Here is a 20,733-nt window from a genome sequence, read left to right as displayed (position 1 = left end):
GCTCATCTGCCACACAGAGCCTGCCCAACGGGCTGAGGCAGCGTCTGGCTTCTCAGCAGGGGCGGGGTGCCCAGAACCCATAGTCTTGTCTCCGCGCTGCTGCAACGGCGTGTGGCCACACCACGTGGACACAGCCCGCTTCACTGATGGAGACCCGTGTAGCCTCTCCTGTGGTCTTCAGCTGGAAGCTGTGAACACCCAGTAGCAGCCCCCTCACCCCAGAGCCCGTTGCCAGGCAGCAGGAAGCGGGAGACAGTCCTGGGGGGCCCTCAGCCCCAGGCCCCACCGAGGAGGGTGAGGGACGGCTGCCTACCCGGGAGCGCACTTGGGGCTCTGCTCACGTGGCCCACCACCAAGCAGGGCTGCAGGGATCACCTGCTCGGCTCCTCTGGGCTTTGTGGCCCCTTGGATGAAATTTCTTGTGCTGTTTTCCTCTTCAAATGGAAGTTCTTCGAACAACCCACAGTTGGGGCCAGTTGTACCTTACATCTCTTGTGCCCCACGGCCAGTGCGGGGCTCGCCAGCAGCAACGGGCAGTCACCCCACGTTTCCGCTCAGGGTGAGGACCGCTCTGGGCTGCAGACTGACCTCCTTCAAACAAGGCAAGGGGGAAGCAGCTGTCTGCCTCTACAGCCTCAAAGCGGAGCTTGTTCAGGCTCCAGGGTGCTCGGGGCCGTGGGGGCCTCCTTCTGCAGAGAACGCTGCCCAGCTGGGAGCTCAACTCCACTGGCAGACGATGGGCCAGCAGGCCCGGGAGCCTCAGAGGCGCAGGAAGAGAGTCACTGCGACGCCGACGCGCATGCCCATGTCAGCCAAGCAAGCGCGGCCTCCACGGCACAGCCCCAGAGATGCGACTGCGAAGGTGAGCCTGACTCCGGAACTCCTCAGCGTTCGACGCTTTCTCAGAGTGGCTTCTCTTCCTGCCATGTCCTGTCCACACAAAGGCTTTAGCGCAGCCGATGGAGCAGAAGTAGGCACTTTTCTGGAACTCCTTTGCTTTCCCTGATCCAGCGAATGTTGGCAAATTGATCACCGGTTCCTCTGCCTTTTCTAAATCCAGCTTGAACATCTGGAAGTTCTTGGTTCACGTATTGTTGAAGCTTAGTTTCAAGGATTTTGAGCATTACTTTGCTAGCATGTGAAATGAGCACAATTGTCTGGTAATTTGAACACACTCTGGCATTGCCCTTCTTAGGGACTAGAATGAAAATTGACCTTTTCCAGTCCTGTGGCCACTGCTGAGTTTTCCAAATTTGCTGGTATATTGAGTAGAGCACTTTCACAGCATCATCTTTTATTATTTGAAATAGCTCAGGTGGAATTCCATCACCTCCACTAGCTTTGTTCATAGTGATGCTTCCTAAGGCCCACTTGACTTCGCATTCCAGGATGTCTGGCTCTAGATGAGTGATCACACCGCTGTGGTTATCTGGGTCATGAAGATCTTTTCTGTACAGGTCTTCTCTATATTCTTGCCTCCTCTTCATAATCTCTTCTGCTTCTGTTAGGTCTTTATCATTTCTGCCCTTTATTGAGCCCATCTTCTCATGAACTCGTCCCTTGGTATCTCTAATTTTCTTGAAGAGGTCTCTGGTCTTTCCCATTCTATTGTTTTCCTCTATTTCTTTGCATTGTTCACTTAAGGCTTTCTTATCTCTCCTTGCTATCCTTTGAAACTCTGCATTCAGATGGGTGTATCTTTCCCTTTCTCTTTTGCTTTTAACTTCTCTTCTTTTCTCAGCTATTTGTAAGGCAGGTCAAGAAGAATAGTTAGAACCAGACATGAAACAGTGGGCAAGTTCGAAAAGGCGTATTACAAGGCTGTATATTCTCATGAGTCACAAGCTGGAGTCAAGCTTGCCAGGAGAAACAGCCACCTCAGACACGCAGGTGACGCCGCCCTAACTGCAGAGAGTGAAGAGGAGCTGAAGAGCCTCTGGATGAGGGTGAAAGAGGAGAGTGAAAAAGCCGGCTTAAACCTGACACCGAATAAGAGAAAGTAGAAACAGTGACAGAGTTCATTTTCTTGGGCTTCAAAATCACTGTGGATGGTGACTGCAGCCATAAAATTAAAAGTCACTTACTCCTTGGAAGAAAAGCTACGACAAACCTAGACAGTGCTTTAAAAAGCAGAGACATCACTTTGCCAACAAAGGTCCGTCTAGTCAAGGCTCTGGTTTTCCCAGTGGCTGTGTACAGAACTGAGCGTTGGACCATAAAGAGGGGTGAGCGCCAAAGAATTGATACTTTTGAACTGTGGTGCTGGAGAAGACTCCTGAGAGTCCCTTGGATTGCAAGGAGATCCAACCAGTCCATCCTAAAGGAGATCGGCCCTGAATGTTCACTGGAAGGACTGATGCTGAAGCTGAAGCTCCAATACTTTGGCCACCTGATAGGAAGAGCCGACTCACTGGAAAAGACCCTGATGCTGGGAAAGACTGAAGGCAGGAGGAGAAGGGGACAGAGGATGAGATGGTGGTAGGGCCCCACTGACTCAGTGGACATGAGTTTGAGCGTGCTCTGGGAGAGTGCAGGATAGGGGGGCCTGCCCTGCTGCAGTGCATGGGTTTGAAAGAGCTGCATGGGACTTCGTGACCGAGTGGCACCAGTGTCTTGTCCAGCAGGAAAAATGTGGAGGAGGACAGGCTGGGAGAGGGCAGGATAGATTTGATTTCATTCTAGGTCCTGAAATAAACCAGGAAGCCACCCCACACGATGCGTGAGGTGTAAGTGAGGGCTGAGCCGTGGAGAGAGGAGCTGGTGCACATGGGGGCCAGCTGCCGGAGGACTCGTGCAAGCCGCAGAGTTTCTCTCCCTGGTGAGCCCCAACACCCGCTCCTTCCCCCGCTCTGCCCCCGCTTTACTGAGCTGAGACTGACATGTGACACTGTTCAGGTTCAAGTTTAGACGTGATCGCTCCACACGTGTATACGGCCCGATGTTTACCACAATGCGGTTAGTTAGCACATCTTTCCTGGGCGTGGTGAGGTCGTTTAAGGTCCACTCTCTTAGCAAACTTCACGAATGGAATGGAGTACTGTTACCTGCCGCCCCGTGCTGTCCGCGGCACGCCCAGAGCCGACTCATTTCCCACCTGGAAGCTCACAGCCACTGAGTAACGTCTGTCCACTGCTCCCACCTTCTTGTCTATTTCTGTGAGTTTCCTTTTTAAAATTCCATTTTTAAATGCAATCATGCAGCACCTGTCTTCACATTCCACCTAATACGACATCCTCGAGGCTTGTCTGTCCTGCTGCAAATGGCATTTTCCGTGGCCGCGGCACACTCCCCAGTGGCGTGCGGATGACGCGCCGTCCCTGTCGTCCACTCACCTGCGGACGCAGCAGCGTCTCCTCACCTTGGCATCATGTGGGCTCCCACCCTGGAGAAGGCGCGCCCTTGCCCCAGCAGGTGCGGTGAGCACAATCTGTTCTACAGCCGTGGAGACAGCTCCTGACTGTAACCACCCCCTCCCCCAAGGCTGGCAGGACCGGCGACCCCTGCAGGGGAGTGCTGAGAGGCAGTGGGAGCAGACGGGAAGGAGGCCCAGGGCCAGGAAGGGGAGAAGCAGCAGCTGCAGAGAGAAGAGCCCAGGCAATGGAGCGGCAGAGGAGACAGGCGGAGACTGGGGCGATACTGAGAAGCCTGCGTGTCTAACGGCAGCTGCGCAGGGAAGACGGTCACAGCGCCGCAGGAAACTGCAGCAGCGACAGCTGGCAACCCCCACACCTGGCAAGACACGGCACAGGCGTTACAGGCTTGGGCTCCCACGTGCAGACAGAGGCGGGCGGCCCTCGGGGCCCTCCTCTCCAGGGGCTCCCGGGGGCTAACAGGCCAACACCCCTTCCCCCTGCTTCGTATTTCCTCCTGCCCCTGTCAGGAGCCAGACGGCAAAGGCTGGCTCAGAAATAGTGGCACCAATGGGAAATCAGCCAGTGGCTGCACACGGTGGGAGGCTCAGGAGAGACCCGGGCAGACCTGAAGTTCACCCTGTGGGTTCCTCGTCAGCACAGAGATGCCAACGCTTACGAGAGGCCCAGAGGGCCAACAAGACCAGCAACGCACCCAGCGGCCGCCGAAGAGGGGTCTCGCCTCCAGGCCCCACACAAGCAGACCCAGACGCCCAGTGCTCAGAAAGAACACAGCCACAGCGCACATGAAGCAACAGGGAGGCCCAGCCCATTTGAAGGGAAAATAACCACAGAAACTGCTCGACAAACAAATGCCAGGGTCCCAAAGATGCTCCAAGAACTGAAGGGAGATGTGGGGAAGCTCAAGAAAGCAGCGTATGAACAAACTACAATACTGATAAAGAGACAGAAAACGAAGCCAAGAAAAAGCTCTGAGGCTGAAGAGACGGTTACACAAAAAGTTCACCCAAGGGGCCTGGAGGCGGCCGAGCAGGCAGACGCAGCAGTAGACGTGGCGGCGGACAGGCTCGGCTGCCGGAGCAGAGGGAAGGCAGGCCGGGAAGATGCGGCGGCCGATCTGCAGGTCTCGGAGGTGCTGCGCGTCTGACCGAGTGGAGGCCTGTGGTGACCTCAAGCCGTCTTCCCAAACACATTTGCTCACTTTGGTTACGTTTTCTCTTTCAGTATTTCTCACACTTCAAATTTTTTCATTATTATGGAGCTTGCGGTGGTATCTGTGATCAGGGACCTCTGATGTCACAGCTATGACTTGCTGGAGGGTCAGATGGCGGCATTTTTAGCAGTGAGGCATACGCATGCGCTCAGACATCACGCTGTTGCACAGAGTCACTGTGCGCACCGGGGAAGCAGAGATCCTGGGCACCTCGCTTTACTGCGACACGGCCTTTCCTGAGGCGGTCGGGGCTGGACTGCAGCCTCTCCAAGCTGGGCCTATGAACAGAAGCTTGCAGAGAGCCCAGGGAACACTACCAGGATGAGCTCTGACACACACAGACACACACAACCTAATCTAAAGCCCAAACCAGAGAATCTCAAAAGCAGCAAGAGAAGAGCAACTTGTCAGAGACAGGGTGTCCTCACTCACACTGTTGGCAGCCCCTCGCCAGAAAGCCTGGAGGCCAGCAGCAGTGAGCCAACACAAGCAAAGTCCTGAGAGAGGACGCTGTCGCCAGAGAACCCTGTGTCCAGTGCAACTGTCCTTTAAAGGGAGGGAGCCATCAGGACGTCCTCAGGCCATGAGCTGAGGGGATTCTCCCCAGCAGATGGCCTTGCAACAAACGCTGCACGCGGTCCTGCAGGCGAAATGCAAGGACAGCGGACACGACCTGGAGAGACAGACAAAGCTGTCAGTAGAGGGAAACGCACAGTGAGGCACGAGAGCGGCTACACAGCAACTTCAGGCCAGTCACATGCGGTCCCCACCGTAACCACAAAGGAGATATCCACAGTGTATACACAAAAGGAGACGAGAAGGGAATCAAAACATTTCAACATAGAAAATCAACTGGACACGGAAGATAGTATGCAGGAAATGAAGGACAAAAAGGCCATGAGGTATATCAGAAAAGCACAGCACGATGACAGAAGTCCCTCCATTACCAGGGGTTATTTTAAATGTAAATGGTTAAACTCTCCAATCAAAAGACAGAGACTGGAAGAATGGGCAAAAGCATGCTGTCTACAAGAGACCAGCATTAGATCCAAAGACACCAAGAGGCTTAAGGTGAAATGATGGAAAAAAAGACATTTCATGCAGTCACGAAGAGACAGCAAGAGCAACTATACCAGCCTCAGACGAAGCGGACAAGCGGGTTACGAGAGGCAAAGACGGGCAGCCGCACTAGTCACGGGCTCCAAGAGCAGGGAGATGTGCGGAGCGCAAAGCGACAGAACCACAGGGAGAAACGGGCGGGGCGGCAGCAGTGTGCACGACGGGCGGAACCACGGGCGGAACCACGGGCGGGCAGCGGGCTGTGCCCACAGCGCGACGCGCCACTCACGCGCACGGGCGCTGCTCCAGGGCAACCCTGAAACGCGGAGGCCGGCCGCTCGCTCAGTTGCGTCTGACTCTTGTGACCCCATGGACTGTAGCCCGCCAGGCTCCTCTGTCCATGGGATTCTCCAGGCAAGAATACCGGAGAGGGTGGCCATGCCCTTCTCCAGGGGGTCTTCCCAGCCCAGGGACTGGACCTGGGTCTCCTGCCTTGCAGTCAGATTCGTTACCATCAGAGCCACCAGGAAGCTCCGGGACACACCACATGTTTAGTGAAAAATAAACCCTCAATGCATTTAAAACGACAGACATCATACAAAGTATCTTCTCCAATTACAATGGGACAAAATTAGAAATCAGTAAGAGGGAAACTAGAGAAATGACAAGCCCGTGGAAATCAAACAGCACTCAAAAGGACCAGAGGATCAAAGAAGAAACCGAAGAAGGGAAGTCAGAACATGCTTGAGATGACTGAGAACAAAGCCACAACATATCAACACTGAAGGGACTCAGCAAAAGCAGTGCCGAGCGGGAAATGCATACGCCACGCGCTTGCATTTTTAAAATGAAGAAAGATCTCCAGTCGATAATCTCACTTTACAACTTAAGGGACTAGAAAAATAAGAAGACACTAACACCCACAGCTAACAGAAGTGAGGAAATAATAAAGATATGAGCAGAGGTAAGTAGAGAACAGAATATAACTGAGCGAAAGTTGCTTCTTCAGAAAGATCGACAAAAACGACACAGCTTTAGCTCAGTGGACAAAGAGAGCCAGACGGGAGACTCACACTGCTCAGCTCAGAGACTGCGCACCAGACGGGAGACACTCACCGCTCAGCTCAGAGACTGCACACCAGACGGGAGACTCACGCTGCTCAGCTCAGAGACTGCACACCAGACGGGAGACTCACGCTGCTCAGCTCAGAGACTGCACACCAGACGGGAGACTCACGCTGCTCAGCTCAGAGACTGCGCACCAGACGGGAGACTCACGCCGCTCAGCTCAGAGACTGCGCACCAGACGGGAGACTCACGCCGCTCAGCTCAGGGACTGCGCACCAGACGGGAGACTCACACCGCTCAGCTCAGGGACTGCCCACCAGACGGGAGACTCACGCCGCTCAGCTCAGGGACTGCGCACCAGACGGGAGACTCACACCGCTCAGCTCAGAGACTGCGCACCAGACGGGAGACTCACACCGCTCAGCTCAGAGACTGCGCACCAGACGGGAGACTCACACCGCTCAGCTCAGGGACTGCGCACCAGACGGGAGACTCACACCGCTCAGCTCAGAGACTGCGCACCAGACGGGAGACTCACACCGCTCAGCTCAGAGACTGCGCACCAGACGGGAGACTCACACCGCTCAGCTCAGAGACTGCGCACCAGACGGGAGACTCACACCGCTCAGCTCAGAGACTGCGCACCAGACGGGAGACTCACACTGCTCAGCTCAGAGACTGCACTGGGCGCTCTGCTGCCACGTGGGCAGGAACGAGGGTTACCAGCGCATATGAGCAGACCAGGCTCAGACCCCTGAGAACAGAGAGCCCACCAAGCCTGAACCGTGAAGGGAGAGAGACCCTAACAGACCTGCACCGTGCGCGGAGACGGGACAGTGATAAAAACCTGCTGACAAAGGAGAGCCCTAGGTCTGATGGCCTCGTGGTGAAAGGTCAGTGATCTAAACGTGCAGAGGACTGACACCAGGGCGTCCCTGGCGGTGAAAGCCCCCACGCTCCCAGCGCCAGGGCCTAGGCTCGGTCCCTGCATGCTGCAAGGGAGACCCGAGATCCCCCATGCCACAGCTGAGACCCGGCACAGTCAAAAAAAACCCACCTTTCTCAAACCGTGTAAAAAAATAAAGACGAGGGACTACTTCCTAACTCACTCTAAGAGGCCAGAACTGCCCTAATATCAAAGCCAGACACGGACAACAAGCAAACTGCAAACCAACATCCCTTACGCACACCGAAGCAAAAATCCCCAACAAAATAAGCAAGTTAAACTCAGCCGGGTAGTGAAAGCGCTACACACCGCGGCCAAGTGTGGTTTATTCCTGGAATGCAAGCAAGGATGCTTCCAGATGTGGAAATCAGGCAATAGGACGTGTCACAGAGCTACAGCGAAGGAGAAGAGCCACAGGGTCATCTTAACTGACGCAAAACAGCGTCTGACAAAGCTGAGTGTCCTCACGATAAAAGGCTGCACGAGAAAGGCCCCCAGGGGACACTGTGCTCCCTGCAGAGGCTGACGGCTTCTCCTGGAGGCCAGGACCAAGGCAAGGACGCCCACTGCCGCCTTCTCCACGCTGCTGCACAGCACTGGAGTCCAGCCGGCGCGACGCGCAAGGCACGACAGGGGCCACACGGGAAAGGAGGGAGCAGGACCATTTCTGCAGATGGGCCATGCATGGCATCTTAAGGCTTCCACACACAAAACTATTAGCTCGTAAGTGAATTCAGCAAGTAACAGGATACAGTTAACACACAGAAGCCAGCTGCATTTCTGTAGGTTAGCAGTGAATAGCCCAAAAAGGACATTAGGAAAGCAATTCTATTTCCAGTAGCATGAAAGAAAATTCAGGGACTAACCAAGGAGGTGAGAGACACGTGTAAGGAAACTGCATTAACGTTCCAGAAAGAAATTAGAGAAGACACAAATAACTGGAAACACAGTCTGTGTTCATGAACTGGAAAACTTGGCATCATTAATAATAAATACTACCCAAAGAGACCTACAGAGTTGACAAAATTCAAATCAAAACGCAAACGATTAGTTTGTAGAAATAGAAAGATCTATCCTAAAATTAGACTATGCAAGGGGAAAAGCACAGTCTTTTCAACAGATGGTGCTGGAAAACTGGGTGTCCCCATGCGAAAGAGTGAAGCCACACCCTTACCTGACAGTGAGGCAGCACCCTCAAAATAAGCCACAGCCTCGAAAAGCTGAGACTGTGAAACTCTTAGGCGAAACCACAGGGCAGGTTTAATGGCCTTGGATTTGGCACTAATTTCCTGGGCACCAATTTATAGCCAATGAAGAAAAACCGAACCGGCATTCATGAAAATCAATCAGTATCATTGGGCAGATGAAGACCAAAACCCCAAGAGGCCACCTGGCACCCACCAGGAAGGCCCCTACCAACCCAGGAAACAGTGAGCGCTGACGAGGACGCAGAGAGGCCGGAGCCCCGCGCAGTGCCGATGGGGACCTAAGATGGTGCAGGCGAAGCGGGAGAGGGCAGAGTGGGTCCTCAGAACATCACTGACCGAGTCGGCCTCATGCCCGCAGATCCCCACTCCCAGGCACACCCCCAGAGAACTGGTGAGCAGGGTCTTGCAGAGGTGACTGCACACCCTCAGGGCAGCGTCCAGGAAGAGAGCCACACACACGGCGAGGGGTCCTCGGTAAATCTACACACTTCAATGAGATAAGGCTAATCTTTTAAAAATGGTGCTGGAACAACTGGGAAAAGAAATGAAAGCATCTTGACCCCTACCTCTTACAACAGAAAAACATAAATTCTCAAATCAAAACCTTAACGTAAAAGGGAACACTGCAAACATTCTTAAAGGAAACACTGGTGCAAGTCTGTGCCTGTGCTAGGCAAAAACGTTAAGATGCCACAGGAGACAGTACCTGTGAGAGGAATGCCTGGGCACAAAACTTCATCAAAAGTAACACGTCTGCTAAAGAAATGAAATGACAAGCCCTAAGTCGAGAACACAGTCTTGACACATCTACTGATGGAGGACCTGTGTCCAGAGTATACAGCAAACTCTTATACCTCAAAGGCAAGGCAAACAATCCACCGGAGAAAAAGGAAAAGGATCTGAACGTTCACGTCAGGAAACAAAAAATCCAAGTGGCAAATGAGCCCGCAGGCTGAATGAGCCACACTCAGCCACCACGAAATGTAATTAACACCACAAGGGACCGGAAGGCCACTCGGCAGCCAGAAGCACAGCCTCCGCTTGCGGCCTGGCCCCAGCGCCCGTGGTGACGAGCTACAGGGCACTCAGCATTCACCGCGGCACCGCGGAGGCCTCCGTGATGGGTGCTGAAGGGTCTACTGGAACACATGCAACCAGGTCCCAACGCCCTGCTGACATCCCGTGCCGGCGCGCTCGGCCACCTGGGGCGTCTTTGGTTACCTACCATGTAACCACAGATCTGAGAGAAACGAGCAGGCCACACGCGGAAAGGGAAGCTGTGAAAGCACCAGGAATGGAAGGGGAATCTCGATCACTTTGCAGCAGCAAACACCTTCCTGAGCAAGAACCCAGACTCGGACAGTGTTACGGAGAGACCCTGAGGGGCCCCTACAGAGAGGCAGGCGTGCTCCCACGCGCAGGACACAGCAAACAGCGGGCTGGCGCGAGACCCACACAGCGAATGGCAGCGCGGCGTCCACGGGGCGTGAGAGCCCACCGTGAACCAACAGGAGGCGGACAGCGCAGAGGCAGCAGCCCTGAGCACCGAGCACCCGGACGAGCACATGAGCGCAACACGCCCCTCCAGCTGGAGCCACGGGCCCAGTGGCTCACCTGCTCCACGTGGGGCTCCTTGGCAAAGGAGATCCTGGCGATGGAGTGGGACGCGATGCACAGCTCCTGCCCGTTCACCTCGCCTTCCTCCACCTCCACGATGCCTGCAAGGGAACATGTCAGCCCCGTGGCCTGCGCCAGCCGCCCACCTCTGCAGCCCAGAGCTCAATCCATCTTAACGCCGCAGCTGTTGAAGCAGCCATGGCCCCTCGCCTGCGAGGACCCCCAGGCATCAGGAGGGAAGACACTGCTCCTCCCATTGCTGAGGCCGGTGACGTATGGGGTGACCCTGCACTCCTGTTCCCAAGAGACCTGACAGGAGGGTGTGCGGCCAGAGGAGGGGACGCCCCCGCCACCTTCCAGGCCGCCAACCCCCAGGGCAGCGCGGCTGGCCCTGCTGGCCTACCAGCTTCAGGAAGCGAGCGCTCACTTGAGCCAGTGAGGGAGATAAGGGTGACGCAGGCAGGGTCTGAACTCATGGACCTGGTGAACTCTCCCGGGGCAAAGCAGACTTCCAGACAGGACTTTCACTCCTGGTCGAGGTCCCCCCGGAGGCCCACCGGCACAGGAGACGTGGGGCTCGCACAGACATGAGCGGGAGCGCTGAGCCAGGAACCAGCTGGCTCCTGCAGAGGGCCTCCCGCAACGCTCCCGCCGCCTCCCCACCCCAAAGGCGCCCACAGGGCCCGGGCAGGGCGCGAGCGGGGGCAGCCCAGGGAGGCGCCTACCTGTGTTCTGGGCGCTGACGAAGGCCACCTTGTTGGTGTCCGGCTGCAGGCGGATGAAGCCGCACTCCCGGTGCATGGGCTTGCGTGTGTCCGGGTGGAAGGCGCTGAACCTGGACCGGGAAGCGACAGTGGAGCCCCAGCACCCGGTGCCCAGCAGAGCACGTGCAGGCGCGGCGGGTCACCCTCTCCTCACCCAGCGGACGTGAGGCGCCACACGGAACAGACGCGTGAAGGACACAGTGGAGACACGGGGAGCATGGGGACGGCCCCCGCTCACTCGGGTCTCCTCTCCCGCTGCAAGGCCTGCCTGGACCCCGCTCTCCCGCAGGGCGTGCCCGCCCAGGGCCCGCCAGCACCTCCCACACTCCTCAGTCTGAGCCCCGACCAACACCGTCAAGTCCATCCTCCCCACGCGGTCTTCCCGCCGCTAAGCCAGGATCCTGCTCAGGGGTGCACAGGCTCATGTGTGAGAACGGTGCAGTCCGCATCTCGTCACCCCATCTCCGCTGCAGGCCCACAGCTGAGGGGCAGCGCCAAGCCTCGGCCTGAGCGCTGGCTCACGACTCACAGCCCGCGGGCTCAGCAGCACCGGGTGGGAAGCCCCTGCTGACAGTATGTGACAGGCAGGGGCCCGGCTCACACCCCCGCTGTGAGCATGACCCCTCACGAGAAAGGCATCCACTGCCTGCCTGCACACACAGTATCACACTGACCAAAGCAAGACGCCACCTTTTATTTATCTGATTAAAAAGACCAGAAGCCCTACTCTCCTCCCTTTCTGGTAACGGCAGCCACTGAGCGGCCAGTGCCAAGAGGAGGCTAATGGGTGCTGGTCGCGAGTCCCGCTAAAAGGCTGTGGCTCAAGGCTCTGCTTCACGCGACCCAGCATTTCCACCTCTTGGTTCATACGCAGGCTGTTCTTTCTTCTCACCCTTGCAGTCGAGAATAAAATGAAAAGGTACGAGATAGTACCTCCTCAGCTACCCCCGGCCGGTGCTACCCACCCAGGCGCCCTGCTCTAAGCTGCCCCCCGCCCCGAGAGCGGCAGGAGGCCCGGTCAGACTCTGAGACCCGTGATCCCCCAGCCTCTCTGAGACCCTGGCTGGCTCAGGGTAGGACCACAGGAAAGCGAGGCCTGGGGTGGCTGATCTCCACAGGGCGCCATGCGTGCTTCCCGTCTGCATTAACAAGCTGAGACTGCGCTCAGTGTTTCCAGCCTGTCCCTGGGGGCGGGCACGCATCCTCTGGGCGGGGCGGGCACGCATCCTGTGGGGCGGGGCAGGGCGGGGCGGGCACTCACGAGAAGTTGAGCATGGGCTGGCCCACGTGCGAGATGTGAGCCTCCTCCAGGTACCGGAAGGGCTGCAGCGTTGGGAAGGTCCCGGCTCCCGGCGGCTCTGATAGCCAGGTGCCCAGCATCCAGGACAGCGGCTCTACCATGGGGCTCATCCTGGGGGGCTCTGTGGACAGAGAGGGGCGTCAGCGACTGCTGCTGGCCGTCCTGGGCAGCTTGGCGTGGACCGCACACCATGTACCTGCAGGCCCTGGTCATCACAGCTTGACCCGCAGGGCCTGACCTCACCAGCAGCCAACATGAGCCTCAACGTCCTCTCTTGGTGGGGAGAACAAGACCGCGCCGGCAGCAGACCCCGTCCTGCTGGACGAACTCCAGAGCCTGCAGCTCCCGGGACGTGGAGGATGGCAGGGTGGCGGGGGAGGCCAGGGGCCCAGGGCCTCAGAGGGGGCTGGAAAGGCAGCATCGCCAGCCTCCGGGCTGGGCAGGATGCCCCCTCATGGCAGCCTGGCGCTGCGGGTGAAGGCAGGGGGAGACTGTGGGCAGCACGACAGGGGCCCTGGGCCAGGAGGGCACACCCTGCCCACCAGGCGGGGCCCACGGCGGCAGCACCGGGCAGAGACTGCTACCCGTGGGCACCAAAGGGCCCTGCCACTGAGGGGGAGGGCAACAGCCGGCCTCGAGGGCCGGCGGCAGGTGGGCAACGGGACCACAGACGAGTGTGGGTGCACAGACCACTCTGCTCGGCGCCCAGGCCCCACACCCCCGCAGTCAGGGTGGAGGTGCTGCTGAGCGGCTTTCCAGAAACCAGCTCGCGGGGTCCTCTGGCCCGTGGGACTCCCTGAGGCCGTGGGAAGGTGGGGCTGGGCCCGCACGGGCCACCGGGCATGGGGACAGGAGGTCTGACTCCCAGTCCGCCGGCTTCCCACACGTGGTTGCACCTCAGACTGAGTGTCTTCAGGCAGACACAGTGCACACGACACAGAGGAGAGGAGAGGGGAGGAGAGGCGGGTGCCACCAAGCCCGCCAGGGGCCACACTTCTTCTCTGCTCAGCACGGGGCCTGTGGGATCTTAGCCCCCCATCAGGGGTCGAACCTGGGCCCCCGCGGCGGGAGCATGGAGTCCTACCCCGCACCCCAGGGAGACCTCGGACCACACTACTGAATGGCAGCTTCTGACAAGCCCCAGACGCCAGCACAAAGGAACCCGCCTCTCAGGCGTACACACCTCGGGGATGCGTGTGCTCCAGAAGCACCTCTCAGGTGTACACACACCTCGGGGACACGTGTGCTCTGGAAGCATCTTGGCTCCTGAGATCACACGGCCTGTGACTGCTGCTGGAATGGGGTCTGGGAGAATGACCGTGGGAAGCTCAGAGGGCTCTGGCGGTGGAGAAGCAACGCCCTTGACTGAGAGCGCTGGGGACGGCGCGCAGGGGGCTGGGCTCGAGGACCGGCGGGCGGAGGGCAGGGTGGCCCCTCCGACTTGAGATCCCCAGGCAACAATGGGGCGGCCTGGCGGGGGGGTGGGGCACATTCCTTCCTCCTCCAGCCTGGCTGTCTCCCCCAGGACTCCCTTTCCAAATCGCCCGTGGAAAGTCAGAGCTGAGGATGGTGACGCTGGAGCTGACTGACAACGCTCTCACGTTTAGACAGCAAGAAAAACCGAAATCAGGACTGCAGTCACCACCTCTGGTGGAAGTAAAGACCAGGAGCTTCGGACTTGGCGGTCTCAGGGCCAGCAGACCCCGCTGCTCTGATCTCTGGCAACACATGGCTCTGTTCGCTCCTCTGGGTGACGCAGCTGACGCTCACCCACGGAGAGGAACTCAGCAGCGAGCTGACGGGAGGTGCGCACACGTGCCGGGGGCACACGCGGGAGTGAGCTCACAGGGTGGCGTCTCAGGGACAGAAGGCGCAGCACGAACCCCTGGCTGGCGGGCCGGGGGGGCGGGGAAAGGCCGGCCGAGCCCCCGGAAGGGCCCTGGCCCCCGGCTGCAGGAAGCAGCTGGAGGAGGACGCGGCCCTGCGGCAGCAACGGCCGCGGCAGCAAGGGGGGCAGCGGCAAGGGCAGGAAACCAAGGCCGGCAGCCCTCCGGCCCTGGAAGCTGCCCCAGAGAGACGGAAACGCGGCCCCGAGGCCTGAACACACAGCTCACCCAGAACGCCCCGAATGCCCTCCCATGTCGGGAGGCCAACAGAACACGCAGACACGGCGTGACTTGGTTTCAGAGGAGGGAAGTGCCAGCAAGAAGCTCCACGAGGAAGGCCTGGAAAACATGCCTGGGAGAGGGGGGCCAGACCTACGCAGCGCGCAGCCCAGCTGCAGGGGGTGGCTCCCCGGAGGCGGGGAAGGCAGGCGGGTCCCCACAGCCTTCCTCCCGACACCCAACACCGAGCCTGTGAAACACGGCTGCTCCCGAGACGCATTTCCAGCACAAGACCCCCCTGTGGGATTTCAAAACCTCACCCTAAAATACAGAACTTCACCCACCCCAGCAATCTTGAAGTACTGGTGGCCACATGTTCAAACGTTTCATACAATATTGAGTTTAATAGTTTATCAACGCTAACTTCACTCATCTCCCTTCACCTTTTTGACGCATTTAGTAGAAAATTTAAATTAGGTGGGAACGCACACCATGTCCCCATTGATAGCACTGGAGAGGAGCGCTCAACACTCAGGGGATGCTGTGCCGTGAAATCTGCTAAGAGGTCACCACGAGCCTTCACTGAAAGACGTGAGAGCAGCTGCGGCAAACAGGCGCGGGCGCTGGGCTCGGCTTGCACAGGAGGAGCATGTGCCGGGGAGCAGGCCGGGCCCACCGACTCCCGAGCCACTGCCTCCAGGCTGCCGGCCCGAGAGCAGATCCCGCAGGGGAGACTCGCTTTAAAAGCAGCAGAGCAGGCGCACCATAGATGGTGAGAGAGCCAGCACCCCCACGCACCCGGGGCCACGCGTTAGAAGAAACAGCTGCTTAGACGGAATCTCAAAGCAAGACCCTCAACGTCTGCTGTCAACAAGAGATGCAGCTGAAGTAATCTGGAAAGGGGTCAGAAGGTGGGGCCAAGGCAGACAGCCGGGATCAGGCATCAGGACCCGACATCAGGCAGAAGGCAGGCCAGGCCCAGCGCGCACAAGCGGATGCGGAGCGGCCCCGCAGCACGCGGGGCACGGTCGCCGTGGAGGCGTCTGTGGACACTCAGGCCCCAGACGCAGCAGCAGCGTTTATACAGCAGAAGCTACTGAAGACGCGCAGAGGGCGACAGAGAGAAACTGCAGGAAACTCCTGCACGCCTCTCCACGTGCGAGCACGCAGGATCCGAATAACGAAACAGAAATAACTCCGCATAGAGCATAACGGATGAGGCGACCCTGAGGACACACGCTTCGCAGCTTGAAGTGAGAACACTCCATGAAGTTCCTCTGAAAGACCCATGAAGACTGACTTCTAACTGGTCAGAGAGCACTTGTAACTTCCAAAAACTGAAGCGTTCTCTTCCCCGTCCAATCACAATGCAACGAGACTAGAAATTAAAACGGTCCAGACGTTCTTTGAAACAAGTCAAGAAAGAGATGCCAGACACAGAAACGTATGGGTGCCACGCCTCCACTGGTTGGAACCATCCGGAACAGGCATGTGGATCCGGCAGGGGAGCTGCAGGCACAAGAGGACGGGCTGCCGGCTCGCCCGCACACAGCTCTGTCTCGTCCCTGTGACCGCTGCGGTAAAGCTGTTCACAGCGAGATGGCCACGAAGCAGACGAGCCTCAGAAGAGAGCAGGCGCCGCCCCCTGGCCCTCTGCCCGCGTCACAGCAGCACAGGGCCGCCCCGGGTCTGGTGTTTTAAGGACACAGAAACGCTGGTGTCGGGGTTACACCCCCCGACTCCTAAAGACGTGCCCACACTAACACCAGAGGGGCAGGCTGCGGCACCTCACACGCCCTCACCCCAGTGGTGCCGGCATGAGCCGCACGGCCGTGGCCCGTGAGGGGGTGGGGGCCTTCTCTGCCTCTCACCCCCTCCCTTTTCCAGCCAGAGCCTGAGGCTGCTGGCACCAGAGACCCCCTGCAGCCCGAACCAACGGCTCCCAGAGCGCCGAGGGAAGCTGCAGCCGCCTCGGCTGGGTTTCCAAGCGGAGCGCGAGGAGACGGGGTTGTTGGAGACGCACAGGGAGCTGCTGTGGACAGAGAGGTGCTGCCCGCCCAGAGCAGGACAGGCCGGCAGCCCCTCATCCCCGTGAGCCCGCCTGCCTGGCAAGCGCAGCGGGAACAAGCCACGAACCTGCTGGGGCGCGTGCAAGAACATGGCTGAGGCAGGTCCGCGGAAGCGCAGGGCTGCGGAGCCCCTGAGCTCTGCCTGCTCAGATTCTCCGCTGCCCCGGGGGCCCAGGGACTCACTGGAACCCCAGCGCCTGGACGGCGGAGGGCATGGAGCAAAGGCGGATCAAAGATGCCCCGAGGGGCTCGACTGTAGGCTCCTTTGCTTGGAGGCAAGAGAGGTTTTCATAAGCGACTCCAGCAGAGTGCAGGGGCTGTCCTGGGACAGAGGTAAGCTGGGAGGAGCCGGGTGGACCGGCGCCCGCGTGTCCCCTGAAGACAGGTCTCCTGCAGACTGGGCAGGGAGGGGAGGGTCGGCAGCTTCAGGATGGCTCGGCACATCCTGTGTATTGGGCACTTATCTCTGCTATTATTAAGTCAGCTCCACCTCAGTCCCCAGGCATTAGATCCGAGAGGCTGGGGACTCTTGCTCTAAAGGGATAGGATTCCAGCTGCTCCTGAATGGGGAGGTCAGACATGGGGGCAGCTGCTCCCCAAGGGGAGGGCCTAGCTGGTCCCAGGAGAGCTGGGCTGGGGGTCCTGGGGCCGGCCCCAACTGGGCTGTTCACACCACAGGGTCACGGGACAAGGAGATGGGTGTGTGGAGGTCCACGAACACTGGTCCTGCCCCGCATCTTGCTCCCTGACCTCGGCCCTGGGCTGGGTCTACACAAAGGCCACCCACCCTGCGCAAGGCTTGGTGGGGCCCAGGCAGGGAAGGAGCTGGGCATGCAAGCCACAGCCAGGGCGAGAGGAGGAACTGACCAGCTCAGGGGGTGGGGGCCAGGGAGGTGGAGGCAGGAGCCCGAAGAGCCCCAAAACCAGAGCACGAGGAGCGAGGCTGCAGACTACACAGGCTGGAGGTGGCGCGAGCCCGGCGCGGCTGGCGTGCTGGGGGCCGCGCGGCCACAGGAACCACGGTGGACGCAGCCCCCAGGACAGGCCAGAAGCCCTAGAGGCCCGGCCCCTGGACGGGGGGTGGGGGCGCTTCGGGAAGAGTGGGCTGGGCGACTGCTGAGGGTTGGGAGCCCAGCCTCCAAGAGACCCAACCTCGTGCACTGTGCGCGGGCCGGCAGGCAGGAGCGCACACGAGGGCGCAGGACCCCAGCCCAGGCAGGAGCGCACACGAGGGCGCAGGACCCCAGCCCAGGCAGGGGCGCACACGAGGGCGCACGGGCCGGCAGGCAGGAGCGCACACGAGGGCGCAGGACCCCAGCCCAGGCAGGGGCGCACACGAGGGCGCACGGGCCGGCAGGCAGGAGCGCACACGAGGGCGCAGGACCCCAGCCCAGGCAGGGGCGCACACGAGGGCGCAGGACCCCAGCCCAGGCAGGGGCGCACACGAGGGCGCACGGGCCGGCAGGCAGGAGCGCACACGAGGGCGCAGGACCCCAGCCCAGGCAGCGGCCGCGGGGCGGAGTGCCGCCCGGAGCGCGGGGGCAAAGGAGGCCTTCTGGGCGGAGCGCGGGGAGACGTGGCTAAGCCGGTGCTTCTCTCAGTGCCGGAAGGAGTCGTGTGCGGCGGGAGTGGAAGGGCAGAAGCGCGCTGCTGGCCGTCAGGAGAGCCTTGGTGCCCTCCGAGCGCACGCTTACAACCACAGGCTCCCACGTCCGGCTCTGCTCTGCGAGACACTTCGGACCCAGTCCTCTCCGCTTGCCATCACAGGCTCTTAACTGCAATGAATTTAACGCGGGCCAGAACAACAGAGCCTGGGCAGGTCCCGCTGGCTTCCCACCCGCTCTGCCCCCTGGAATCGCGGTCGACTCTGGGCCACGGGCCCGCCCCGTGTTTTCCCTCAAGTGCTGCAGGACAGAAAGACCAACACGAGGCTCCTGAAAGCCGAATGCCGTGGCACACGAGCCCACACACGTGCCAGCGCCGCCCAGCGCCGCCCGTAAGACCTGCGCGTTCCACCCTGACCGCACTTCACCAGAGAGGCGAAAACAGCACAGACTGAAAGTCAGACAAAGGGCAGGCGCGGCAAACAGGCGTCTGGCCGGCCGACTTGCCGTTCCAACCTCTTCAGCAAATCAGACAGGCCTCTACGTGCTGTGTCCCTAGTCTCACTTTTCTTTCATTAAGATCTCAACCAACACGCAGAATCAGACATTTAAATTTTCTCCAAGGAATTTAAGCGTTCATCTTAGGGCCTGGGACAGTGAGCGCAGGCTTACCCATCCCTAAGCTTCCTATACTCCAGGCGCCGCCAAGGTCCTTCAAGGTTGTTTTCTGCCAACACACGGGAAACGCTGCACCTGGCTGCCAACAGCTCGCAGGAAGCAACTGCCAAGCCTGCAGGAGGCATGCTGGGAACTGTAGTTCCACAACACAGGGGCCTCTTCAGGACAAAGTGAAACAAAGGGGGACCCGAGACAGCCAAACCATCGAGCTGAGAGGAGCTGCGGAGCCGAGGCGAATTCATGAGAGTCAGCCAGGCCAGAGGGCCAGCCGCCTGGGCAGACTGAGGAGTGGACCTGGCCCTCTGACCGGCACTGCTGGCCAGCGGGGACAGGCCCGTGCAGCACGGTGGCTCGTGCAGCCAGCTTGCAGGAAAGCTGCTTCTGGAACACACATTCTGGAAACTCCTGGCACACCTGTCAGCAGAGGCCCACGGCCCCCAGGGCAGGAAACAAGCAGATCTGTCCACCGGGACCCAGGGCCAGACGCCGTTGAGGCACTGCGCACCCCACTATCGCCTTGCAAGACTCCAGTGTTCTCCGCCAGGGCACAGGCAGGGTGGAGAGCCTTGGCGGCCCAGCAGCGCTGGCTGTGCCAGGCGAAGGGCCCATGCAGCACGGGAGGTCCGGCTGGCTCCCCCGGACAGGCACCCAGGGGAAGCTGCTGCCTTGGAATGAGGGCGAGGCCCTCGCTTCATCACCCAGGAGATGGAAAGGCCCCCATGCACACCGAGGAACACAGGATATGTCAGGAAATACAGTATATCTTCCATAAAATACAAACGACATAATAGAAAGGGTCCAAATTATTATTACTTGCAGATAAACGTTATCGTTGGTTATCTAGTTAATCCAAGTCTCGACTGAGAAACTATTAGAACTCATGGGGACGGCAGGCTGCACGGGACTCCAGGCCAGGGGCCCCACAGTGTCCTGGGGTTCACTTCCAGGAACCCGCCTGGTTCTCACCAGAGACAGCAAGAAAAGAAAGGAAAGAAATCACCAGAGTCCCTGGCCGCAAGCCCTGTTTCTCCAAAACAAGGGCCTGGGCTGTGGTGTGAAGACCTCCCAGATCATCTCACGGGGTGGGGAGGCCCTTCCCCACACTGGCCCCTGGTCTCACCCAAGGAGCGGAGAGGAAGGGAAGAAACACTTGTGAAGGTCACGACCCGGGAACACCAGCCACTAAAACGCTGAACTCAATCAGAAGATTAGAAATGCTTCCCCTCCCCCAGACCACTCCTCAGGGCTCTAGCATAACAACAGGGTTACAGGGGAAAGTGCCGCAAGGCACAGACTCTATGAAAAGTCTTTCGAGAAACCCAGAGTCAAGGAGGAGGAAGCAAGCAAGGACGAGAAGAACGTGAAGCGCTGACAAGCGCGGCTGCGGGAGGCGACCGGGGTCCAGCCCCCATCAGGGCGCCCCACGCGCGCGCCACGCGCCCGCCTGCCCCAAGTTCCCTGATGACACCGCGTCCGTCTTTCTACAAAAATACAAGGCAGGCTAAAAGGCAAGAAAGAAGAGTCTGAAGATGCAGAGCAGATATTCTGGAATTCTCAGAGTTGGATCTGAAGTAACTGTGATTAATATGCTAAGGATTCTAATGGGAAAAGCAGATAAAGTCTAAGAACAGACACGTGACGTAAGAAGAGAGAGGGAACGTGGACAAAGCATGAAAAACGCCGACGGCAGGGCTGAGGAAAGAGGGGTGGGAAATACCTGTCCGTAAGAGC

At 59.0% G+C, this 20,733-nt stretch overlaps 1 protein-coding gene across 3 annotated transcripts in view; it reads right to left on the bottom strand.

The window, feature by feature from the left end:
• Nucleotides 1–20,733, bottom strand: part of THAP4 (THAP domain containing 4) — a 35,221-nt gene that overhangs the window by 1,827 nt on the left and 12,661 nt on the right. For 2 of the 3 annotated variants that reach the window (XM_027966791.3, XM_027966795.3), the window contains exons 3-5: nt 12,508–12,667; nt 11,208–11,317; nt 10,480–10,583 (exon numbers count right to left, since the gene is read on the bottom strand). In XM_027966791.3, the coding sequence (XP_027822592.2) occupies nt 10,480–10,583; nt 11,208–11,317; nt 12,508–12,667 (374 nt within the window). Of the gene's footprint in view, nt 1–10,479; nt 10,584–11,207; nt 11,318–12,507; nt 12,668–18,996; nt 19,054–20,733 lie in introns of those variants that run through there. The other variant, XM_027966796.2, reaches the window with a different exon arrangement.

This window comes from Ovis aries, chromosome 1 (assembly GCF_016772045.2).
Source record: "Ovis aries strain OAR_USU_Benz2616 breed Rambouillet chromosome 1, ARS-UI_Ramb_v3.0, whole genome shotgun sequence".
Classification (NCBI taxonomy): Eukaryota; Metazoa; Chordata; class Mammalia; order Artiodactyla; family Bovidae; genus Ovis; species Ovis aries.
This window is presented reverse-complemented; position numbering and strand designations above follow the sequence as displayed.